This window comes from Suncus etruscus, chromosome 7 (assembly GCF_024139225.1).
Source record: "Suncus etruscus isolate mSunEtr1 chromosome 7, mSunEtr1.pri.cur, whole genome shotgun sequence".
In the NCBI taxonomy this organism is placed as follows: domain Eukaryota; kingdom Metazoa; phylum Chordata; class Mammalia; order Eulipotyphla; family Soricidae; genus Suncus; species Suncus etruscus.
The window spans coordinates 23,082,759-23,107,645 of NC_064854.1; the positions used below are offsets into that span (position 1 = coordinate 23,082,759).

General features: G+C 38.9%; 1 protein-coding gene across 1 annotated transcript in view; it reads right to left on the reverse strand.

Annotated features, from left to right (window-relative positions):
- Positions 1 to 4,038: 4,038 nt before the first annotated feature.
- ST8SIA6 (ST8 alpha-N-acetyl-neuraminide alpha-2,8-sialyltransferase 6) overlaps positions 4,039 to 24,887 on the reverse strand; it is a 126,016-nt gene continuing 105,167 nt past the window's right edge. The window contains exons 5-8 of the mRNA XM_049777802.1: positions 16,435 to 16,579; positions 11,198 to 11,310; positions 7,574 to 7,666; positions 4,039 to 5,574 (exon numbers count right to left, since the gene is read on the reverse strand). Coding sequence (XP_049633759.1) covers positions 5,106 to 5,574; positions 7,574 to 7,666; positions 11,198 to 11,310; positions 16,435 to 16,579 — 820 coding nt within the window. The 3' untranslated portion in view covers positions 4,039 to 5,105. The remainder of the gene's footprint in view (positions 5,575 to 7,573; positions 7,667 to 11,197; positions 11,311 to 16,434; positions 16,580 to 24,887) is intronic.

A 24,887-nucleotide genomic window follows, 5' to 3' on the forward strand; every position in this document is an offset into this window, starting at 1 on the left:
ACTGCTGTCTAAAATGGAGTCAGCCCCGTCTTCCATTAGCTGTTAGAATCAATAACCATATTAATGTTTTTCAATAGGCAACTAATTTTAATTTTCATCTTCGACACTGATAAGTTTAACTATCACTTCCTATTCCCATCGGTTACTGAACTGTGCCCTTTGCAAAAGACATTCTTACCTTAGGCTCATTTTATATGGAGCTTCCAGTTTTTCTTTTGATTTTCAGTTCCTAGGAAATGTCATTAATTTTACTTAGCCAAGAGCCATTCCACCTGTCACGAGCCTATTAACTTCATTTAAGATGTTAGTCATTGGCTGGAAACTCTTCATTTTAGTATACTGCAGCTATCATTTCTCAGATCAATTATAAATATTTTGAGTCATGTTTCATAAGTACAGTTTCACATCTCTATTTTTCTCTATTACTTTTATAATTTACTTTTTCATCCAATTTTATTCTATCTGGAGTTTAACTTTTTATACAGTGAGATAAAGGAAGTTCTTTCCATATTATAAGCAAGCGTTCCAATAATAGTTTCTCTTTACTCTGCAATGGAAGTGATGCCTTGTTATCTGCTATCACTCACATTTCTTGATAAGGGGAGGTAGGCAAAATGGGTACTCTAGCCCATCTATCTTCGGCAGATTCATGGTGATTATGGATGAGAGAGACAGCCTCTGGAAGTCACATGCAAAAAAAAAAATCTAAATTCACCTTGCATTTCTAAATGGATTTTTCTGGATCAAGCAAAGAGAAAGTTGTAATAGACCCAGTGCTTCAAATAACTTATTTGAATACTGCAATGGATTCAGTGTTTAAGAGTATACCAATTCTTTTTTTTTGAGAAAAAAATATCTTGAATAAAATAATGATAGTGCCTCATAACTACACTTCCCAATAATTATTTAGAATGGGAAACGTTCACCAAATTTCCCAAAGCTTCCTGAATTTCTTGGAATGATTTAGAATCCTTGACATGATATATTACTTAACTGGTAAATTTTTTGTATTCACGGGAAAAAAAATCTAGCCCCCAAAGCTCTGATTTATGGCTTAATTTAGTATGCTATCCATAGGAAGTCCTTAAAAATTGTCCTTGGCTAGTTACCTATCCTTGGCTGAAAGCTCACAGATTTACTGGGTTGCAATTTACATGCAGAAGGAAATCTTCGTGAAAGTCATAGACCATTTGCCTTTGCCTTTTGTTAGGAGAAAAAAACATTGGAGTCTTCCAGGGCTGCAATACTGTGTGAAACTTAACTCTGCACTGTCCACAGAGCCCTTACTGGGCACTATGATTTATATGGGTGATTATTTCTCTCCTATCCTTGGAACAGGATGGAAAATATTCAGGATGGAAAATGGTATTTTGTTATTTGGCTATAATACTAAACGCAACAAGGAAAAGAGAATCAAGCAAGCCAGTATTTCTCTTAGAAACTGGTGCTATGTAGTACTATGAACTGAGTATTTTAACTAAAGATTTCATGCTGTGTATTAAAGGATCAGAACTCAGATGGGATATTTCCAATGCCCACCAACATACCTTGACGTTTAAGAGCAGAAACCCAAATCCAGCCCATCTGACCATGAAGCTCTTTACCTTCAGAGATTTCAGGGAAACTAGCAGGGTCAGACTTGGGAGTGAGAAATCTACAAATCTACAAGATGAAGTTCATAGTTTTTCTTAGTGTTTTAATATTGGTGAAGAACTTGTAGTGATCCCTATTAGAGGAAGAGAAGATCTGTGATTGAGTTTAAAAATCACATATCTTCTGTAGTAGAATGCTCATACTCTACTCTGTTTTAGAAAGGTCTGAGAAATTCTGTTTGGGAAGGAAAGATGTTATTGACACAGCACAGTGGAACATGTGAAAAGTCCCACTCTAGTGGGAGGGGAGGAAATGCTAGGATCTGAGGGAGGCACAATGCCATTTCCTCCTCAAATTCTACAACACACAAACATCATGAAGAGTGCAGGGATTCAGAAAGACAGAACAGGGGCCAAAGCCTTGCCCATATACACATTGGGCTGGTGCTTCAAACACTGCCAGAAGTGACCCTTGAGAACTGCTTGGTGTAGAACAAAACAAAACCAAAAAATTTGCAGGCTGTTGTGAAACCATCTTAGTGGTACCATGAGTCACTAGGGGTCAGTTTGGGAAGGAGCGACAAAGAGCTCAAGAATTCTTTGGAGCAGACTTGTGTCTTGAGGATTTTGCTAGGATTACTGTAAAAATACCAACTTGCTTTTCAGATAGCGACACAAACATTAAGCATGGATGAAGCTTCCACTGTGTTCCTGTGGGAACGTCTACAATTTTCTCCACAATGTTTCTCTGCTGAACTTGACTGGAACATGATAAACCTCAGGCTAACAGCTCTCTGGTCCTCAGATGATCCTGGATGTTTCTGTGTTCCCTAGTGGTGACACTGAAGATTCTGTCTACATAGTGCAGAGTATACATTTTAAATCAGAATACAAATTATATGGAAAAAAAACACACAAGCTCTAATAAAATCATTTTATTCAAATAAATTATAGTCTCCAGATTGTACAGGTAAAAGTTTATTTCTATATGTTCTATCGCTTTCACTTATCAGTGACATATTTCCAATATCATTAAAAAAGGTATTTACCCCTACTTGCCAGAAAACATTTTACCCACTATAAAATACAAGTGCTCTGATTTCGTTTTAGTAATAAGCCATTGCTAGTAACAAGATAGACATCATCAATATGGGTAGCAGAAATTTTACAAAATGATCAAATCCATTAAAAGCAGTAGAAAACAGCTAGTTAACATGACCCCAAAATATAGATAATAAATGAGTTGGACTTAATGTCGCTAAAGGCATGTTCCTTTAGGAACATATTTATTTATATATCAACTCCTAATCAGTTTATGGAGTTAAGAAGTTTCATTTGCTATAAAAGGAACAATCAAATATTAACTAAGAATAGCACCACAAATGTCAATTACAATCAAATCAAAGATGTACTTTATCAAAATAAGCATTTTACAGCAGAGTTCTTAACAAGTGAACACATACTGAAATAATCATCTGGCTAATAATCAGAAGAAACTTATAATTAATTCAGCATTTTGCCCAGTCTGCTTCACGACTATTTGATCTTCTTGGGATGATACAAAGATAAGCTGAAAAGTATGCACGTAATTATTTAAGTCAAATGACTTTGTTCAAATGACCTGTCTTTTTTTTTTTTTTGGTTTTTGGGCCACACCCGGTGACGCTCAGGGGTTACTCCTGGCTATGTGCTCAGAAGTTGCTCCTGGCTTGGGGGACCATATGGGACACCGGGGGATCGAACTGCGGTCCGTCCAAGGCTAGCGCAGGCAAGGCAGGCACCTTACCTTTAGCGCCACCGCCCGGCCCCTAAATGACCTGTCTTGACCATTGTTGTAGTGTCCGAGTGTAAGGGAATGGCTTCAAATACCAGTATTTAATAGTTTACTTAGACTTTAGTTCTAAGGTATTTAAATTACAGCTCTTCTCATTTAAATATACACCTTTTCTTACGAGAATTGATTGTGTGCTTTAATCAACTAAGTCAATTATACAAATGTGGGCCCAAGACCCCCTCTCCCACCTGCCTTCTATACCCTGTCTTCATGTGGCAGTTCACTGGGGTATAAAGAACATAGTTTACTCTCAAACATCCTGTTAGTGAAAAATGGGAAACAAGAGGACACTATTTGCCTCGTCATATTATTAGCAAAATCTAGAAGCATTTTCACACGGTAAAACTTAACCATTTTCTAGCCTTCGTTTAGAAATCACTTTTTGCATGAACTATATTCCATCAAGAATAGGATTAATTATGGAGCCTCGATTCTTCATCACTTTTGGGCTGGAGTGATAGCACAACAGGTGGGGCGTTTCCTTGCACATGGCTGACCCAAATTGAATCCCTAATTGCTTGTCCTCTGAGACTATCAGGAGTAATTCCTGACTTCAGAGCCAGGAGTAATCTCTGAGCACTACCAAGATGGCCCCCAAACAGACAAACCAAAATTCTTCATCACATTATTCATAACATTTGCAATGGCACTCAACATATCATATTTTATAAATCTTTCCTTCTGTGTACCAACTCATTTTTACCTCTCTTTCTGGGTCTGGCATGAAGTAAGTGCTCAATCATATTTTTCAAATAAATTCCAAAGAGTGAGCCCCCAAACAAATGAAACTTAGGTATTAAAAATATTCATGTCCTTGAGGTAAATACTCACTGGGAGAGAAAAGACCTAATGAGGCAGGAAGTTAACATAAACTCTACAGAGTGGTTTTAAAATATAGATAAAAGAAGAAAAGAATTGGCCCAAAATCCAAATATTATAGGAGCTAATATCACAAATAAACATAATCAGAAGTGGACATGTTACCATATACAATTATTTCATTATTTAAAATCAAGGAGTTCTTAAATGAAGTACATAATTTTTAATTTGCATTTTTTTAAGAAAGGAAGGGAGAGAATGATATTACTGATTACAGGCCTGCCAGAGAAAAAGCCCTAGTGAATATTGATAATTCAACTCTTTTCTGGAGAAAGGGTCTCCAAGATATATACCTACTCTTATCAGTCTGAAGAGAGGTGGGACTAAATGTGAATAATATCAAAACAGATCAGAGCAATAGCACAATGTGTAGGGCATTTTTACCTGGTACACGGTCTACCTAGGTTCAAACTCCAGCATCCCCTCTTGTCCCCTGAGTCTGCCAGGAGTGATTTCTGAGCACAGAGCCAGGAATAACTCCTGAGTGCTGCTGAGTGTGGCCCCCGAACAAAAATAAATCAAAACAAATTTTGAGTCCCTACCTCAAGCCATACATTTCATCAAGCTTTTCCATAGAAACCCTCATTTTACTCACGTTAGTGAGTGAGGTGTCACAGTCCCTATTTTAGAGGTAATTAAACTTACAGTCAGAATAATTGAGTATGTGACTCAAGCTACAGATTCAGTGTAGAGACTTGATCAAGTCGAGTTTTGGGGATCTCCAGAATGGCCCATGTTTACAAACAGTGTTAGTCACCAATGACATGGCATTACAAGTATTCCCATCTAAAACACTTTGCTTAGGCAACTTCACATTTGTTAAGTTGTAACTTGAGGATTCCTTTCAGGTGAAGCTGGAGAATCTGGTTATATTCTTTGGGCATCTCGTGGACGCCTCGTTTAGGTAGTTTGTTGTCATAGTAGTGATGGCTAACAACATTGTCTTCTAAAGTCTTAGAGAAAGGCCAAAATCCATATAGTTTTACATTCTCACACAGTTCTAAGGCCACACTGGTGATCATTAAACCAGTAGACAGGCGATATTCCATCAGACCTTTAGTTCTCCAGAAAAGGGCAAGATTTTTCAGGTATTTGGGATGGAAGAAAACCACCTTTGATTTGGCCTTGAACGATTTCACAGTTTCATACACTCTAAAAGAAGAGCCGGTGTTAGCCCTGAAGGAGAAGGCTGGCAGAAGAAGAAATGCATCTCCATAGCTGGCAATGTCCTTCAGAAATAATTCTCTCTTTTCCTTTAAGTTCCCATATCTGTAAAATTAAAAAAAAATTGTAATAATAACAAGCATGATGAAAGTTGCAGTTTGAGTGGTAGCACGTGTCTGAATTTAGCACTGACAACATAGTTAATAGAGACAATGAGCTTATCAGTTAAAAATCTCCAAGTGAACTCATGTAAATTAAGGGTTGAATCTTCACTTATCTTTCTTGGTATCTTCAAGTTTTCATTTCTATCTTTTCTCCAAGATAATAGCCCAAGATAGCCAAGATAAGAACTGGACAAATGTTTCTATTATTTTATCTTCCAACTTGGTCATTTTTTCCTAAGGTTGCTTTTCTAGGTCATCTGTGCAAGGCTTTTTTTGGGGCCCACACCTGGTGACGCTCAGGGGTTACTCCTAGCTCTGTACTCTGTCCTGGATTGGGGCCGGTGAGGTGGCGCTAGAGGTAAGGTGTCTGCCTTGCAAGCGCTAGCCAAGGAAGGACTGCGGTTTGATCCCCCGGCGTCCCATATGGTCCCCCCAAGCCAGGGGCAATTTCTGAGTGCTTAGCCAGGAGTAACCCCTGAGCATCAAACGGGTGTGGCCCGAAAAACCAAAAAAAAAAAAAAAAAAAGGAAAAGAAATCACTCCAGGCTTGGGGGAACCATCTGGGATGCTGGTGGATCAAACCATGATCCATCCTAGGTCAGCCACTCGCAAGGCAAATGCTCCCGCTCCAAGGTTGCTTTTGTTTGTTTGTTTGTATTGTTTGTATATCTGGGGACCATATGGGATACCGGGATTCAAACCACTGACCTTCTGTATGCAAGGCAAACGCCTTACCTCCATGCTATCTTTCCGGCTCCCAAGGTTGCTTTTTGATGATAAAATACTTACACATTTGTAAAAAAATGTTTTCTTAATAGGAAACTCTTAAAGTACTCATACTTTATATATATAAATATATAAACTTTTATATATATATAAACTTATATATATTTGTGGGGCTGAGAGGTGCAGAGGGCTCCACAGTCATACTGAGAGCCTCTAGGAGTGGTGCTGGAGATCATGAAATTCAGGAATTAATCTAGGAGTATCATAAACACAAAAAAATATACCACCCCTTTGACTTATCCCCCTGGCCAATGAGCTGAAAGATATGCCTTGATTTGTTTGCATTTGTAAATTTCTTTTGGAAAACAAAATATCTTTAAATACATATCTGTAAATAAATAATATCTGTTAATATATACATAAATTTCTTTCATGTATTATAATAACTCTATATATCAATTCAAATAATGACTCAATAAAAAACTTCTTACAAGTATAATGATGTATATATAGAAAATAAGCTTTAAGTGAGAAATATTATCCATTCTTGCAAAATACAGGAGAACTATTGAAGGGGCATATTCCATTAGTGGTAATTATTAGTTACTTGATGAAAACTATGGAGTCAAACTATGAAATTTTTCTTTTCCAACCAAAATTTTGTTTTAGTTACAGCATGAAAAGGAAAAGTAGAAATTGCTTTTAATAATAAACTATGCAAGATGAAAATGTAGTTTTTCCAGGTTCTCTTAAGGCTTATTCTCTCAAGCTTTCAAACAGACTAAAAATGTACTTCTAAGAAAAAAGAGCAATGTTAAGATTGCGAAAAATATTTAAAAAATTAACTTCACTAGTATTAAAACTAATGAAGAACAATTAATATAGAACATTCTATGTCTAACAAAGCTTGATTATGAACAACTTTGTAAATCCTGGGCCTTAATGTAAAAAACAATGTAAGAACTAAATAGTTCTAAATGGATGAGCAGCTCTTAGCTTATGGCCTTAGGAATATACCTGATGATACCAGTAATGCATATCAGCCTTAAAATAGTCAAAAATGTCTAATGCAGTCTTACCTATTTCCTTAAAGTCAATTCTACTTGCAAGTCAAGTCTCAGCAACCAGAATGATGTTCAGGTTGAGAAACTTGTTAAGTGAGACTGGGGAGGGAAGTAATGTTCTAAGTGGCTGTATAATTTTGAGGTACTTACTTTAGCTTTATGATACTGGGATTGATGGTCACCAGATTAGTTTTACTGCCAACATCTTTACTAACATTCCCTGTGATGGGAGGGAGATTACACCTGAAAATTGGAAGAGAAAATCTTTTCAAAATAAATATTGTTAAAGAATAAGTTTATACATATACCTATAATCATAGGTTATCAAAAGGATCTCATTACTGCCCATAACAAATCTACTTCCTAGAACATTCTCCTATTTTTATTTTTGTTGTTGTTTTGTTTTGCTTTGGAGCCACAAAACATTTTTTGTTGTTGTTTTGTTTTGTTTTAGTGATGTTCATGGATTACTCCTGTCTATGCACTCAGAAATCGCTCCTGGCTTGGGGGACCATATGCGATGCTGGGGATCAAATCGAGGTCTGTCCTGAGTCAGCCACGTGCAAGGCAAATGCCCTACCACTGTGCTATCACTTCGGCCCCCATTCTCCCATTCTTTTGAAGAATCAAAGATTATTTCCGAAACGTTACCATAAGAAACACTTCGAGGGAAATATTGGGTGTTGATACAGAAAGTCATTCATGGGGCCAGAGAGATATCATGGAGGTAAGGCATTTGCCTTTCATGCAGAAGGATGGTGGTTCGAATACTGGCATCCCATATGGTTCCCCAGCCTGCCAGGGGCGATTTCTGAGCATAGAGCCAGGAGTAACCCCTGAGCGCTGTCGGGTGTGACCCAAAAACAAAAAACAAAAAACAAAAGTCATTCATAAGCTATTTTTATTCCTACACTCTTATAATCTTTGGGGGAAAAAACATTTGACTTGTAGAATAAAAATAAAAATATTCCAAGAGTTGGGTGAGGCCACCCCAGACACCATGTTTATAACCCCTCAGGCTGATGGGTCTGCTGAAGTAGGGTAGTGATGGAGAAATAATACAACATACAGTCAGAAAAGATATTCATTGGAGTCAGCTCACTTTATTCCTCCTGGCATTCCTCTGCCATAGTCAGTCTCTGCCATGTGCTGCCTGTCTCATGTGCTTTCTTTCTCGAGCTGAAGTAAGCACTTTTTCTTTATTACCCAGAACTCCACCCACAAGGGTGGGGGAATGTCCTGTAATCCAGGTAGGCTTTTACATACTGTTTCCTAAACTATGCACATGTATAGCCCAAATAACCAAAGCTTAGTCAAGAAATTAATGTTTATGGCATCAACCCTATCTAACCTTCATTGAAACCTAAGTTGGGAAGGATAAAATCAAAAGGGTTTCCAGTGTCAGAAAAATACCTGCATCAGCAAATGTGGAGTCTAGAAACATATGCATTTACATTTATATTATAAATGAAGTAGCTGTTCGAATCTTTTTTTTTTTTTTCAGAATAAGTTTGTTCTAGTTCCTATATCTGCCCCAAGGAACACTGGATGTAGGCATAAAACTCACCACAGATGTTCTGAGAATTTTAAGTCCATAAAAAGTCGATTAGAAGAAGAACTATTTATCATCATTATGGCCTTTTTGGACTGAGTACTTTAACAAAATGGCTAAATCATTCAGGTATTGAGCATTTTAAATAAATTATGAGGAACACATCCAGTAATTGTTGGACTGCAGACCTGTCCTTCTGTTATTACCTTCAGCATACAATTTAAGACAAAATTTAAGAGCGCTGTGCTACTCATTCAAAATTGTGATTCTTTTTTATTTGCCATAAAGGGCAGGCTTAAATCGATAAGGATCAAAGGACCTTCTCTGATGGATTAAATTAGTGCCCCTAAAATCGAAAGAAACGGATTTCAACTGGCTTTGTCCAAAAGGTGCATTTCAATGGAAATCCATCCTCAAAAGAGTAAGTCACCTTTCCAGCACATTGTCAAAGCTGAAGCTCTGCACCTTGTTTTGTTAGTAAAGTATACAGAGAAACAACTTTGATTTCGATTTTTTTTATCCAGCTAGCTTGTAATGGAGACTATTTTAAAAGACCAGAATTTAGAAATTGCATTTCGCTCTCTTTCTCTCAATCTTCCTCCTTCCTTCCTCTTCCTTCCTTCTTCCTTCCCTTCTTCCTTCCTCCTTCCTTCTTCCCTTCTTCCTCCCTTTCTCCTTCCCTCCTTCCTTCCTTCTTCCTTCCCTTCTACCCTCCCTCCCTTCTTCCTCTCTTTCTTCCTTCTTTCTCTCTTTCTTTCTTTCTTTCTTTCTTTCTTTCTTTCTTTCTTTCTTTCTTTCTTTCTTTCTTTCTTTCTTTCTTTCTTTCTTTCTTTCTTTCTTTCTTTCTTTCTTTCTTTCTTTCTCTTTCTTTCTTTCTCTTTCTTTCTTTCTTTCTTTCTTTCTTTCTTTCTTTCTTTCTTTCTTTCTTTCTTTCTTTATTTCTTTCTTTCTTTCTTTCTTTCTTTCTTTCTTTCTTTCTTTCTTTCTTCCTTCCTTTCCTTTCCTTCCTTTCCTTTCCTTCCTTTCCTTCCTTTCCTTCCTTTCCTTCCTTTCCTTCCTTTCCTTCCTTTCCTTCCTTTCCTTCCTTTCCTTCCTTCCCTTCCTTCCCTTCCTTCCCTTCCTTCCCTTCCTTCCCTTCCTTCCCTTCCCTCCCTTCCCTCCCTTCCCTCCCTTCCCTCCCTTCCCTCCCTTCCCTCCCTTCCCTCCCTTCCCTCCCTTCCCTCCCTTCCCTCCCTCCCTTCCTTCCTTCCTTCCTTCCTTCCTTCCTTCCTTCCTTCCTTCCTTCCTTCCTTCCTTCCTTCCTCTTTATTTCCCTCCCTCCCTCCCTCCCTCCCTCCCTCCCTCCCTTCGTTCCTTCCTTCCTTCAGAACTAAATAAAGTGTTGGTGCATGTCCTAACTTAACATTTTTCTAAGTTTGAACTGACCACTAATAGTGCTAGAATAGCCTAAAAAAGAAAAACAAAAAAGGTGGAAGAGGAGGGATCCAAAAAGGCTGTGACAAGTCCTGTAGAGCTGACCCATTTCCACCACTATTTCATGCCGAGTGTCTGAATAGAAAGTGACCACAACACAGTTTTGGAGCCTCTGCTATAGTGTCAGAATTCTGAGAAAATTGTGGTCCAAGTTAACATTGCTGGATCATCTAGTGAGATTGTTTGCAGATTTAAACAACATAGTTCCAAGGTCAACACTGACAACATTATACATTCTTTTTGAAACATCCATGCAGGGCTAGGGATGTCACTGAGGAAGAGAGCACAAGCTTGCACTAATAAAGACATTGATTTTGATCCTTAGCACCACCCAAATAAACAAAAAAAAATATCCAACTGATCGCTGGTTTAAAAAGAAATAAGTTTGGGGCTGGAGTAATAATACAGTGTATAGGGCATTTGCCTTGTGCATGGTTGATGAGAGTTCAATCCCCAGAATTTCACATGGCCCACTGGGCCTACCAGGAGTGTTTCCTGAGCATACAATCAGCAGTTACCCCTGAGCACTGCTGGGTGTGACTCCAAAACAAACAAAAATAAATCAAATAAATAAAAAGAAATGAGTTTGGACCAAGGATGTAACTCAGAGATAGAGAGCATTTTCCTTACATGTGTGAGGTCTTGAGTTTACTCCCCATACCACACCTACACACACACACACACACACACACACACACACACACACACACACACACACACACACATGCAATCAGCTGGACTGTTCTTACCGAAACACGAAGTCAGACTTATCAATTTCAGCTCCACAGAGAGACTGATTAAGAATGCCTGCATTTCCAACCACCGCACACTGTTTGTAAGGGGAATCAATGAAAGGCTGTGACTATCAGAAAAAAAATAAAGGGGTAAATTACCATTAAAAAAATAAAAACGTTACTGTTAAAATCACAATGGTCATCAGCTTAATGCAGGCAACTTAGTGATTTTATGAGCAAAGGAAAGAAAAGGAAGCAGAAATATCAGCACCATTGCCAGCGGATCCCCACCGAAGACCTGTAATAAAAATTCCCAGAAACTGCTTCATTGCTCTAGAGTGAAAGACACAATCTATCCTATGCCATGTAAAATAATAACACAAAATATAACCTGGATATAACATGGAACAGAATGTATTTATGTCACACAATGAAATAAATAAAATGAAGACAGGCAAAGTCCTAGCCATGCCTTTCCAACAAACAAGCACATTTTCAGAAAAAGAGAAAAAATAAAGCAATTAGGAAGTAACATTAAATCCTTTATTCTTGGGCATAAAATTAATAGCTAATTTAGCACAAGTTTCTCCTGGCTCGTAAACAGTCCGCCTTCCAGGCACAGTGGTGGGAAGAGATTTATACCTACCATCTCCGCAAATGACTAGCCAGAGGGCTTCAAGGAGGCCCATAGACTCCACTGATATTTTTGAAATAAATTTCTAAGGTCTGTGTCTCTTATTTTCCCCCAAACTTACCTCCCCATAAAATGTTGGGGCTGGGCAACTGATGTGGATTAGTGAAAGAAGTTGCTGCATATAATCCAGGTGGAGGAAAAGTTGGTAAGAACAATTTTTATCAGAATCTTGCAAAAAAAGGGGTCATTGGGTCTTTACTGCAAAGGATCAAAGACCCCGGGATTTCTTGTGTCCTGGTTTATAAACCCTTTCTTGGATGTGGAAACCCTTAACTCTAGGAAACCATCTTTGTGATTTGGACCTGGGAAAGTGACTTAGGCCTGGGAATGGGATTTAGGTTTGGGTTTTGCACTGAAAAGTCCTCAATTTGCTGAGTTGATGCAAGTTAGCATTGAGGTTTGCCTGTGAGCACCAAAACAGATTGAGCCACCGAAGGGGGAACCTGCAGGGCTTTGTCTCCCCACTGTGTTTTTTGTCTCCTACTGGGTCACCTTCTGGTGCCCACTTTCTGCTTTTGCCCTGGGAATACAAAATCTGCTGAACAATGATTTTCCGTGAATGCATCCCCCAAATCTTAGAATGAAGCTAGTTAGTACTCCTACAAAAATGCACCTTTCGATTGAAACCCTTTTGGCTGGAAATTTTGGTTGCCTTTATGGAAAGCGCTATGGAGGCTCCTCCAAAAACTGGAAATTGAGCTCCCATATGATCCAGCTATACCACTCCTAGGGATATACCCTAGGAACATAAAAATACAATACAAAAATCCCTTCCTCACACCTATATTCGTTGCAGTACTATTTACAATAGCCTGACTCTGGAAACAGCCAAGATGCCCTTCAACAGATGAATGGCTAAAGAAACTGTGGTACATATACACAATGGGATATTATGCAGCCGTCAGGAGAGATGAAGTCATGACATTTTCCTATACATGGATGTACATGGAATCTATTATGCTGAGTGAAATAAGTCAGAGGGAGAGAGAAAAATGCAGAATAATCTCACTCATCTATGGATTTTAAGAAAAATAAAAGACATTTTTTGCAGTAATTCTCAGAGACAAAAGAGAGGAGGGCTGGAAGGTCCAGCTCACTACATGAAGCTCACCACAAAGAGTGATGAGTGTTGTTAGAGAAATAGCTACATTGAGAACTATCACAACAATGTGAATGAACGAGGGAAGTAGAAGCCTGTCTAGAGTACAGGCGGGGTGAGGTGGGGAGGAGGGAGATCTGTGACATTGGTGATAGGAATGTTGCACTGGTGAAGGGTGGTGTTCTTTGCATGACTGAAACCCAACTACAATCATATTTGTAATCAAACTGTTTAAATAAAAAAATATAAAAAGAACATAAACCTCATGTTTTATCATTAAAATGACTAAAAAAATAGAAAGCAAGTTATTATTTTTTCTTTCTTTCTCAGGAGGAATAGAGAGGCTTAAGGAAGCTGCTGGGGCACTGGCTCAGACACCACCACAGGGTTCTTCATTTTCTTCATTTATCCCTAAATTTTAGGTATAGATTATCAAGGACTGAGAGTGTTCACTGCTCTTGGTCTATTTCATCTTTCACTGCAGACCTAACACCTGCCCTCCATGAAGTGACTTTCTATGACTGGTAGCCTGATGGCCCTTACTGGTCAAATCCCTTTCTGGACAGGGTAAGAAACCTCCTTTGCACAAGCTAGTAGGAGCTAATTGGGGGGAATATTCAGAATTGAAGAACTAGTTGTCAAGCCATTAGTCTATTAAATTGGCCACAGTGGCAGGTGAAAATTACGCCATAGAAATTAGCACAGAGAACTTTGCTGCAAAACTTCTACATTTATCTCTAAAAATCACCCTGGGCTGACTAAGTGAGATGAACTGGTCTAAATTCACAGCTTTCCCACACATATTATCCTCAAAAGCATGCAGCTGGAACAGAGACTGGTGTATAAGTAATAGTGAATGCATGCAGATGTAGGTTCGAAGCCAGGCTAGTTGCTCCAAAGTCCTGCTTTTAGTCTGTAAGGCAGCTTCTCAATTTCCATGAAGAAAACACTCACACTCACACCTTATTTCTCTATCTGACACCTGGAAAAAAAATCACTCACTCCTGAATGACCAGTTCCCAGCTCCCTCAGGCTCTCTTGAGTCACTGACTTTCTAGCTCCAGATGTCTCCGAACAGTGCTTAGTCAACAGTGCCGCATTCTCTTCTGCATTTTACAGATAGGCTAGAAGGCTAGTAATGTTCTTTCTTATTGCATAGAAAAATTACTGGGAGAGACCAAGCTCCAATTACATGCTCAGAAGAATGAATTCTTTCCCCTCTGGTTTCTTATCAACTAGGGGAAACCTCCATAAACTCCGGGCTCTCAGGCTCAAGAAGAGTGGAATTAATGACAGATTTCCAGGTTTCCTAACATTAAGGCTAAGGAAATAAAAACTCATATATGCCTGGTCATTGATCTCTCAGTTGAAAGCTGACTTGGTGATTTTCCTTTGCAAGTAACTTGGCAAAATTTTTGGAGCAAGTGACTTACCAATATTTAAGCAAAAGCATCTATTAGATTCTGGTTACATGCTTTAACGATCTGGGAAGTGACTACAGAGGCTTAAGACAGAAAGAACTGTTATAAATGCAAGCAAGACCAAGCTAGGAGAGAGGACCCCTCTAGCAGATACAATCATGGGAAGCAAATGCCAAAGCTACACAGAAAAGTTATTTCCTGTCTTGGCCACGGTGACTATATTGACTTGAGAATTTCTTCCCCTTGTCTGCTGAAATCAATACAAATTTATCTTCTCTTTATCACATACAGAATTAAGAAGCCTCAGGCCTTCTTTCCTGGGTGCCAATTATCAGGCACAATGTCCACTGCTTCTCTGTTCTGGTCAATCTTAAGCAAAGAAAACACTAGCAACTAACAATTGCATGGGTGCAAGAGTAAGCAATGTATAACTTTCCAAGGCCTTATCTGCAGGGAACATCAATATTTCTTCGTAATTATAGTTTCAATTATTGGTTATTTCAGGGCGGCAGGGGGTAATTTTTTAGAATGCCTGATGAGTTGTTTTTTTGGCCTTTTTTCCTTCAAGAAAATCTGCAATGTTTTGCCACTAACATTTTGTTTATTTCTCCTTTATTTCCAACATATTATTTCTACTTTGAATTATAATACAAAAAACAAACTGGAACAACTTACATTACCAGTCATAAATTATTTGAAAGGAGCCAAAGGTCTAAAGAAAAGGAATTAATTGTAGAAATCAAATTTTCTGAAGCATAAATAAAGGGATCTCAGTTTTGACAAGAGTGTATGACCTAATTGCTGTTATTCAAATCATGAGGAGATCTTTGAGAGTGTGGGTTTGTGTGTTTTCATGACAAAACTTCCCCCTAAATTGAGAGACTTATTTAAGGGATGAGATTTTCCTTGTAATAATACTATATTATTAATCTTTTTTTTTCATTTAATAGTATATAATGAATGCCGACAGGTCCTGGAGAATGTGCTTGAAGTTTGGAATACAACAGATAACAAAACAGACCAAAATCTTTCTCTCAGGATTTTCTACTTTGCTAGGAATTCTCAACTATTTACTTCCCAAAGATTAAAAGATTAAACCTACATTTCTTTTCTTTTTTTTTCTTTTTGGGCCACACCTGGTGATGCTTAGGGGTACTCCTGGCTATGTGCTCAGAAATTGCTGCTGGCTTGGAAGACCATATAGAACGCCAGAATATCCAACCGCAGTCAAATATCCAACCTACATTTCTATACATAAACCTATATTTATATACATAAACTTATATTTCATGGCGAGGAAATTGATTTGTGAGACAAAATAAAAATTATAAGATTGTTCTTCCAGGTGATATATTGTTTTAGGGAGCTAACTTTGGGTTCTTGTTGATAACATGTAAGATGATCAACAGATGTAAGACTAGTCAATAGAAGTCATCAGTGTTGTATTCAGATCTTTACTTTATAATTCTGTGAGTAGTCTTTTCAATTGAATTCTCAGCAGCAGAGCAACAGGTGTCCAACAAAAGCAGCATTAACATTCAAAATTTCCCCCCATACTATAGCCTAAACTCATGCAGCCTGAACTCCCCCATTATCTAATTGGTTATGCCTTATTTAAATGTGTATTTGTGAAACTGACCAATCAGGTGACATCTACTCTATGCAAATAAGTATTTTTATGATGACCAAATGGATATATAAATAAAGAACAAGTCAAAGGACTTCTATATTTGATTCTTCCCTCCTCATTTCCTCCATATTATTATGATCCTTGTTTACTGTTCATGCAGCCTAAGCACCTCATCTTTTTAAAGAAGAGTCATAAAGAATAAAAGACTGAGAAAGCTTCTTATTGAAGAAAAAATAACACCCTCTAGAACTGCCCTGCATTCAAGTTGCTTTTTGAAAATGGTCCATGATATGTGTCTTATTGCATCATAACAAGTAGGGGCATTTTAATCAATCCCTCCTTATACTGCAAGTAGGAGAAAATTCACATGCATGATCATGCAATAAATCATCACAAATCTTTACTCACCTTTGGAAACATGTCAAAAATACTCCGTTTAATAAGGAATTCAAATTTACTTTCCACCTCAAAACTCATATTGGTGCCAACTGGAGTATTACTCTGAGAGACAATGAAGTTTTGAACAGCATCACAACAGGAAGCAAGTTTTTCTCTGAAAAAGTCAAATAATCACAGTGAGCCAAGGACTAAGTTTATATAGTGAAATCCAGAAAACTCTATGGAAAATGCAAAAGAGAATTTTGCCCTATTGACTTTCAGAAAGACAATAAATAGTTCACCAAAGTAACATTTTCTTTTCTTTTCTTTTCTTTTTTGGGGGGGGGGGTCCACACTCGGCAGTGCTCAGGGGTTACTTTTGACTTTATGCTGAGAAATTGCTCTTGGCAGGCTCAGGAGGCCATATGGAATGCCGAGATTTGAACCACCGTCCTTCTGCATGCAAGGCAAACACCCTACCTCCATACTATCTCTCCGGCTCCCAAATAACATTTTCATTATGTTCTATGATAATTGGTATAGGATATGACATACCTGAATTAGTAGGATACAATGGTAAAAGAATGTTAGCAGAGTAAACTCAGGGTAGAGCCCTCTTCTTCATTAAAAATATTTTATCAGTTTAACATTATCACTAGTTTGGAATCTGAGAACCTAAATTCAAATTGATGAAATCCTTTTACTAATGATATGTCTCAAAAGAGGAAAGTATCAGAATAATTACAACTACTTCATAATATAAAGTGCAGAAAAAGTAATAACTGTGCTATAAACATCACAAGAAGTCGGTAACTAATTATATTGAGGTAAGTCTCATAAAAAAATGAATCATTCCACAGTGTTTTTTTAAGTTTTATTGAGGTATAATTTCCCCCAAATTGCTTAAAGTTCTAATAACCCATGTTTTAAAATGCATTTACATTACAAGCTAATCACAAGCATCAAAGAGCTGTCTCTGGGCTTTTTTGCTTTCAAAATTATGATTTTTGGGGAAAATTATTATAAAAATTATAAGCCTACAAGAGAAAATGGAAGGAACTGAACAATAAGCACATGAATTACTATCAACTAGATTTGACAATGAGCTTTTAAATTATTTTTGCATTATTTAGCCACCAATCCATTTTTGTTCTTGTAGTTATTGCCATTCAAATAAACTGCGGGAAAGATCTGAACAGACACTTCTTTAAAAAAGGCACAAATGCCATAGACACATGTGAAATACTTAACATCACTATTAGCGGGGAAATGCACATCTATAACACAATGACTTCTCATTTCACACTGATGGAAATGGTCTCAGTTAAGAAGCCTGGAAACAATGAATGTCCCATCAGTGAGGATGAAGGGAGAAATACACACTTTTGTATCTGAGTGTACATCAGGATAACCTTGACAGAAAATAATACGGAAAACAGAAAATTTCATATGATCCAGTTATCTTACTTCTAGGTATTTAACTTAAAAATATGAAAACACTAATTTGAAAGAATATTTGTGCTCATGTATTCATAGCATTGTTGTTTATAAGAACCAAAAACATGGAGCCAAACTAAATGCCATCAACAAATGATGATATAAAATAGCTTTGATAAAGTTGTGATGTATATACTTAATAAAATTTAAGAATGAGGCACCATGAAGATGATTCTGTGTCATCTGGGGTACAAAAGATGAAACTTGTGATGATTATACTAAGGATGTTAATTTAGAAGTGAGTGCTAAATACCTGATAACTCACTCATATGAGGAATAGAAATAATTAGAGCAAACAAACTGGTGACATCAATAGCAACAATAAAAACATATCCAAGACACAAAGAAAACAGATGGTGACCACAGGGAAAAGGAGTGGAGATGAGAAGAAGGGGTGAGAGGGTCATTTGGGGGAAGAAGAGGACCAGCACTCTGGAGATAACAGGGATGGCATCATACACAGTCAGGAGTGAGGATAGCTTCCTGAAATTCTCATCATAATTAAGATGAAAAAAGATATAAAAATATACACTTTGTGAGAAGATGGATAATAAAGGGATTAAAGCTTACATGTTGCCAACCCCAGTTTGATCCTTGACACCACATATGCTCCCTGAAAATTGCCAGGAGCCATCATTTTTTTTCTTTTTTAGGGTCTTATATAGTGATGCTCAGAACTACTAGCTCTGCACTCAGAAACTACTCCTGGCATGCTCAGGAAACCATATAAAATGCCAGGGATCAAACCTAGGTGGGATATGAGTAAGCCCGCAGGGGTCTCAGACTCGCGGCCTCCGGGCCGCAAATGGCCCTCCGTACGACATTTTGTGGCCCTGCCCTAGACGAATCTTTATTTGTTTTGTTTTGTTTTAGTTGTTTGGGTCACACCCCCCAATGTTCAAGTCTTACTACTGACTTTGCACTCAAGGATCACCCCAACTTTGCCTCCTGCAGCCCCCAGGTAAATTGAATTTGAGACCCCTGTAAGGCAAAAGCCCCACATCCTATTCTATATAGCTCTGGCCCTAGCCAGGAATCAACAGTGAGGGCTCATGGCCAATGGCTCAAACCTGTATGTATATAGATATATAAAAAGAGAAGTAAAAATATACATATGTACATCCATAGATACATATACATGGTAGCAAAATACTTCTAGATCTGTCAGCAAGGCTATTTTCAGACTAGATAAGCATAAGAATTGGAGCCTGGGGAAAAACATTGACTTCAGGGGTGCAGGTGGTCTCATAGTACCTGGAGTACTGGTTTGGAACAAGGAGGAGCAGTATGAAGCAGCCAAGCCAGGATAAATGTCCCATGCTATCTGACATTGGGGCTTCCATGCTCAGGTCTCTGGACTCAAATCAGGTCTCAGGTCATTACTGATGCAACTGTTGGTCTTTGGAATGGAACAAAAATGTCTCCCCACTTTCATTCTCAGGTTTGGGCCAGAAATTCCCTGGATTTCAGGATCTTTAGTGTACACAGCAGAGCACAGGATTGCCAGTTTCTTCTGTAGCCCAGGTCAGTCCCTTCAATAAGCTTTATTCTCTACACTGCTGCCCCTTCTATCACTTCTGTGTCTAGAAAACCCTGATTCATACAGGTTGTAGGACTGAGGCATAGTGGAAATGCTATCATGAAGAGCTGAAAATTGGGGAGTGGCACTGGTATTGGGTCACACATCAACACTAGAAGAAATTTAGACTGTATTCTAGGAAAAGCCCCTGTGGCTGTGAAGGGAATGTAAAAGCAATTCTGGCATGATCTTTGAAAGCAATGAGGAGCACTGCAGTGAGCACTTCAACCACCTGGGAGCTCACCTCAATAATCAAGCGTGAAATATTGGCAGGTCACTGATGGAAAAAACTATTCTCAGGAGGTCTCAGGAGAGATGCAGGGAAAATAAAGGCCACCCTTTCCTGGAAAAGGCAATGAGTTTGGTTGTACTGAGTGTAAGTTCCAGTGCCTGGTCACAGGTAGAACTCTAAAGCAATATGCTTTCATTCTGTGCTGAGGAGGTTTCTAAGTGAAATGCTGAGGAAGCAGCTGAGCTGAGTTCCTCCTGAGTACTAATAGCAAAATGCAAGATGAAAAAAAAAAATCGACCTGGGGACTGAATTATTCATCAGAAGGGAAGCAGATTGGAAAGACTCGGAAATTTTCCGCTTGTCCATATTGCAAAGTGAGTGCAGAAGCTCAGCAGAAGATAGAACAAGTGTGGCCTGCTGTGTGTATGTGTGTGTGTGTGTGTGTGTTTGTATGATAAATAAATCAGTGTCATTGTGAAACCAGTGTCTAAAGCAGCCACCAGCAGGAAAATAACCAGTTGAAACTAACAAGGAAAGAGATAGGGATGGATACAGAAGACTGTTGGGCATCTGGGACCCTGCACAGGTACAATTTTCCATCACAGCAAGAAGAGTGACATAAAAGGCAATTTAAGAGCATGAGAGTAGCTGCTTCCATGACAAGGGGAATCTGCTACTAAAGGCACTTATAGTCTCTTCTCAAAACCTTGTATGTAGGGCTAGTAGGTAGAAACTTAGGCAGTGGAGTGAGCCCTGGCCAGCAGAGCTCTCAGGGCAGGACCCCACCCCAGTGGGTTTGAAGGGCAGATCATTGCTCCAGAGAATTATCATGCACCTGAAGATCTTGTGATTTCTGATTTTCATGGGACCTGCCACTCTTTTCTTCTTTCTCACAATTTCTCCCATCGAAATGAGATTGTCTGTCGCATATCTGTCCCAGCACTGTACTTGGGAAGCACATAACATATTTGTTCCTGCCAATTTGCAGGCTGAGGAGGAATCTTACTAAAAAAACAACAACAACCCAAAACACAATAAAATAAAACCTTATTGTGCTGAAGAGATAGGCCTTACAAGACACCAACCTCAATTTGATCTCCAGCACTGCAGAAGGCCCCAGAACACCACTAGTGGTCATTCCTGAGCACAGTCAGGAAAAGCTCCTGAATGCTGCCAGGTATAGGACAAAACTAAGGAAAACATGAATAAAAAATTTAAATCACAAGTCTTTCTTATCTGATCAAATGGATACTTACTTTGGACTTAACAGTTTACTGGAGACAATTTTTGGACTTGATAATTTAGTGGAAGAGGAAATCAAGACTTTGGTGGTTGTGGGTACTGAAGGAATAATTTTTGTTTTTGTTTTTGTTTTTGGGCCATACCTGGTGATGCTCAGGCGTTACTCCTGGCTATGTGCTCATAAATTACTACTAACTTGGGGACCATATGGGGTGCCAGGGATAGAACTGAGGTCTGTCCTGGGTTAGCCGCATGCAAGGCAAATGCTCTACCACTGCACCACCACTCTGGCCCTGAAGAATGCATTTTGCATGTAAAATAGGTATGAATCTGGGAGGCAAGGTGAGGACTATCATTTATGAAATATGCATATCTGTTGTAATCTGAAACTCCCCACCCTCATGAACGGTATAAAGGGATGGGGCCTTTGTAAGGCCTTTGGAATACAGATGAGATCACGAGGGTGGAGACATGAACTGTATTAGTGCCATTCTTGGATCAAAGAGGACCCATTTTTCTCTGTTTAATCTACCATGTCGTCTGGGAAAAGCATTTACCTGAACTCCATCTTTCTAACACTCTCACTTTACACTTTTAGCCTCCCAAATGGCAAGAAGTACCACAGTTCACTGCCTAACTGGGGCCAATTTTGTGACAAAAAAAGTTTGTGTGTGTACAAATAGGTACATCCATTTTATGGGGCTATCTTTGTGAGCTGGTCTTACTTAAAAAAAAAAGGCAATGACAATGTACAGTGGCAGAGATTATAATTATGTACCACTCAGTCTATGTTAACTCAAAATGGCAATGCCGCAAGGAAGCAGGCTGTAGCGATGCATAAATGGTTTCACACCACACAATGGGATGCATCCCACCAGATTTGCTTATGTTCATAAACCTTAACAGTACCTGATTCCACTTTCCAGAACCTCTTCCTGTTGTGACATCATACCAATTTCCAAGACAACCCAGGAGGAGGTAACTAACATTCTTCCCTCTTAGACGGAAGAGGTTCTGAGACATGACCAAAAAAACATCCAGGTTGGTAAGAACGTGAACTTGTGCTTTTTTCCATTCAAGTCTTTGCCTTTCAGTCTATGTAGTGGTTGAGGATGGTGTTCTTATGTGGAGTCTTTTCACTGGGGTGCTTCCCACTATGACACGCCACTAGTATGAAACATGCCCAGACACCACTGAAGGAAATCAGATGATTTACTCAAATGATCTCAACTGAATACGTAATGTAGACGTCTATAGCTTATTTACAGATAAGATGTTCATGGCGTCCTGAGGTCCATGTGGTTTGGCCAATATGCACAGAAGAGAGACCCTGGTTAGAGCTTGGTCTCACCACTGTACTGCCAGACTCCAGCAGCAGCCTCTACAATCAGGAAAGAAGAGTCTCAGCGGTGCTCCAAAATTCAACAGGGCACCTGCAATTGCCTGGGTGCTTAACTCACAAGAAGTAGGTGAGTCCCAGGAGCATCCAGCCAGAGATTTGCTACCTGGGTCATTAGAGATAGAATTGGAAAATGGGTAAAATCATCAAAAGGCTCTGGACAGATGGACTTGGGCGAGAGGCATTTCTGTTAAAATAGTGAAAATTCTTCTCTGACACTGCAAGTGCAGGACATTTTCCTCGCTATTTATTTATCTTTGAGTCTCAGGTCAAGATTATTCTGCAGTTCTAAATGGATGCTTCCTGACTTTCCACGAAATGTTAATAATACCTCCAGGCTTACCATGTGCAAGGCACAAGAGGACCTGCTGAATATTAACGACCTTCCTACCCAGGCAAAGCTTCTGGGCAGCTCTGCTATTTAGCAAATGCTTGATGAGTCTCTGAAGCAGGGGTTGGTGGGGTCTGTGCTTGGAGAAGTTAGTGTGAGACAGAGATTACAGATGCCTTCGAAGGATCAATAAAGAATTCCCTAGGACTGAGGGTCCATTTGCTGCTGAGATCCTAATAAGGGGCTGAAGAAAAAGAATCACCCAATATCCAACTGCCAAAATCATAGGCTTTAGCAGACAGCCTAATCATTTCTAAAACAGACAAGTTGTTTCCTTCACCAAGCCCCCCCACAATGTGACGATGCCAAGCAAACACTTAACTGCCACAGCCTCTGTCCAATAGAAGCAGAAACCTTGTACCTTATCTCTGTCCCTAATCTATGCTCTAACTCGTTGCTAACCTAGTAATAGCGTCAAACACTGAGTGCTTTTTTTCCCTGTGCCTAAATATTTGACTAGTAGCATCTGTTTTAGGTAAGCCTTGCAAGAACTCTTCAGTACAAGGACCATGGATACATATCTTATAGTGCAGGCAGCGGAGATTAAGCAGCAGGGTAGACTCTTGCTCAATCATTTATTCTTTCTGTCAGATTTATTTAGCACCCAGGTCGGTAGTAATGCTGCAAGAAGGACTGTCTATGGAAGATGGATGAAATAAGGTATGTATGCTTCATAGTATATATGACTTGGTTGGGAAGATTATAAATAGATTTAGAAGGACAAGAATCAAAATAGCTACAAACAAATTGCATTGGCAGACTGATTACTGGGAACTATTGGCACCAGAAATCAGAAAATGCAGGAGAAGCTCTCTCTAAATTCCTTTTTATCTACCTACACAGAGAATCCAAAAGGAACTCAACAGGCTTCAGTGCTCCAATGGGCAATTTCATCAACCAGGAAAGAAGGACTTTAATCACAGGAGCAAGACAGCAGTTGATTCCAAGCCCAGACAGCCACAATTCAGTGCCAACTCTCACCCCTCCATCTCTTCTTCCCGGGCCACTCATCTGGCCTAAAATCCCTTCAACCTAACAGGTTTCTGAGCATCCCCTTCCCTATTAAAATAAGGTTAACATATAGATCCTAAGTCACTCATCTCTCCCTTTGTCTTTCATGTACACAGGAGGACACACGTATTAATAAACCTGTGTTTGTTTTTCTCTTGAAAACTGTCAGGCAAGCACTCAGAGGAATAGAGGGAGATGTTTCTCTTCCCCTATAGATGACCAGACAGTGTAAATGGTAAAGCTATGACTCAAACCATCACTCTAAAGGCCACTCACTCTCAGCCAGGTCTTACAAAGTACCATGGATTTCCTGCACCCAGCTCATGCTCAGGAGATTATGGTGAGTAAAATGTCTGACTACCCAACAGATTTTTCTAGTTTTCTCAGGTTCATCATTGGAAGCACAAAATGAAGAGAGAGACTGTGCTATGAACTCAAAGAGCCCTTTCTACCCCATGGGTTTTAACTGTAATCTCATGCAGAAAGCCCCATGTTTGGCCCCTGCATCCAGACACTATGCCTGAGTGACTGTTAAAGTGCGTGCGTGTGTGTGTGTGTGTGTGTGTGTGTGTGTGTGTGAGTGTATGTTTTATGGAGAGGAAGAATAGCCCCAACTCTCTTTTCAACCCAGTCCCATGCTCTGATCATATAGTTACATCTGTCTTTACAAACTTTAGTCCAACTCAATTGCAAATTACATAGGTGTGAAAAACACAAGTTCTAAAAATACAAAATCGACTCTGTTAGCATTTCTATATTCTACTTTATACATATATTTTCAGATGTTCTATTATATATATTTTATAGAGAATATATTATACTTTCAGGCTCCCCCACAAAACCTTCTGGTTCTTTAGTTACTATTCTTCTATACAAGAGTATAAACAAGTTATTCATACCAAACCTTTGTTAACAAAGACTATTCTTTTGCTTAGTACAATATTTTATAGAAGAAAAGAGGGAAATAAGAAATGTATTATTAAAAAATATTTTGGCAGACATTGTCTGGCAACATTCTTAAGATCCTGACTTAACATGCTGAACTCAATGATAACAGTCTTATTATGATGCTGAGGGTTCAAACGGAGGTAAAGCTGCACCAACATTTTCCTCTATGAAGCCCTCAAAGGAG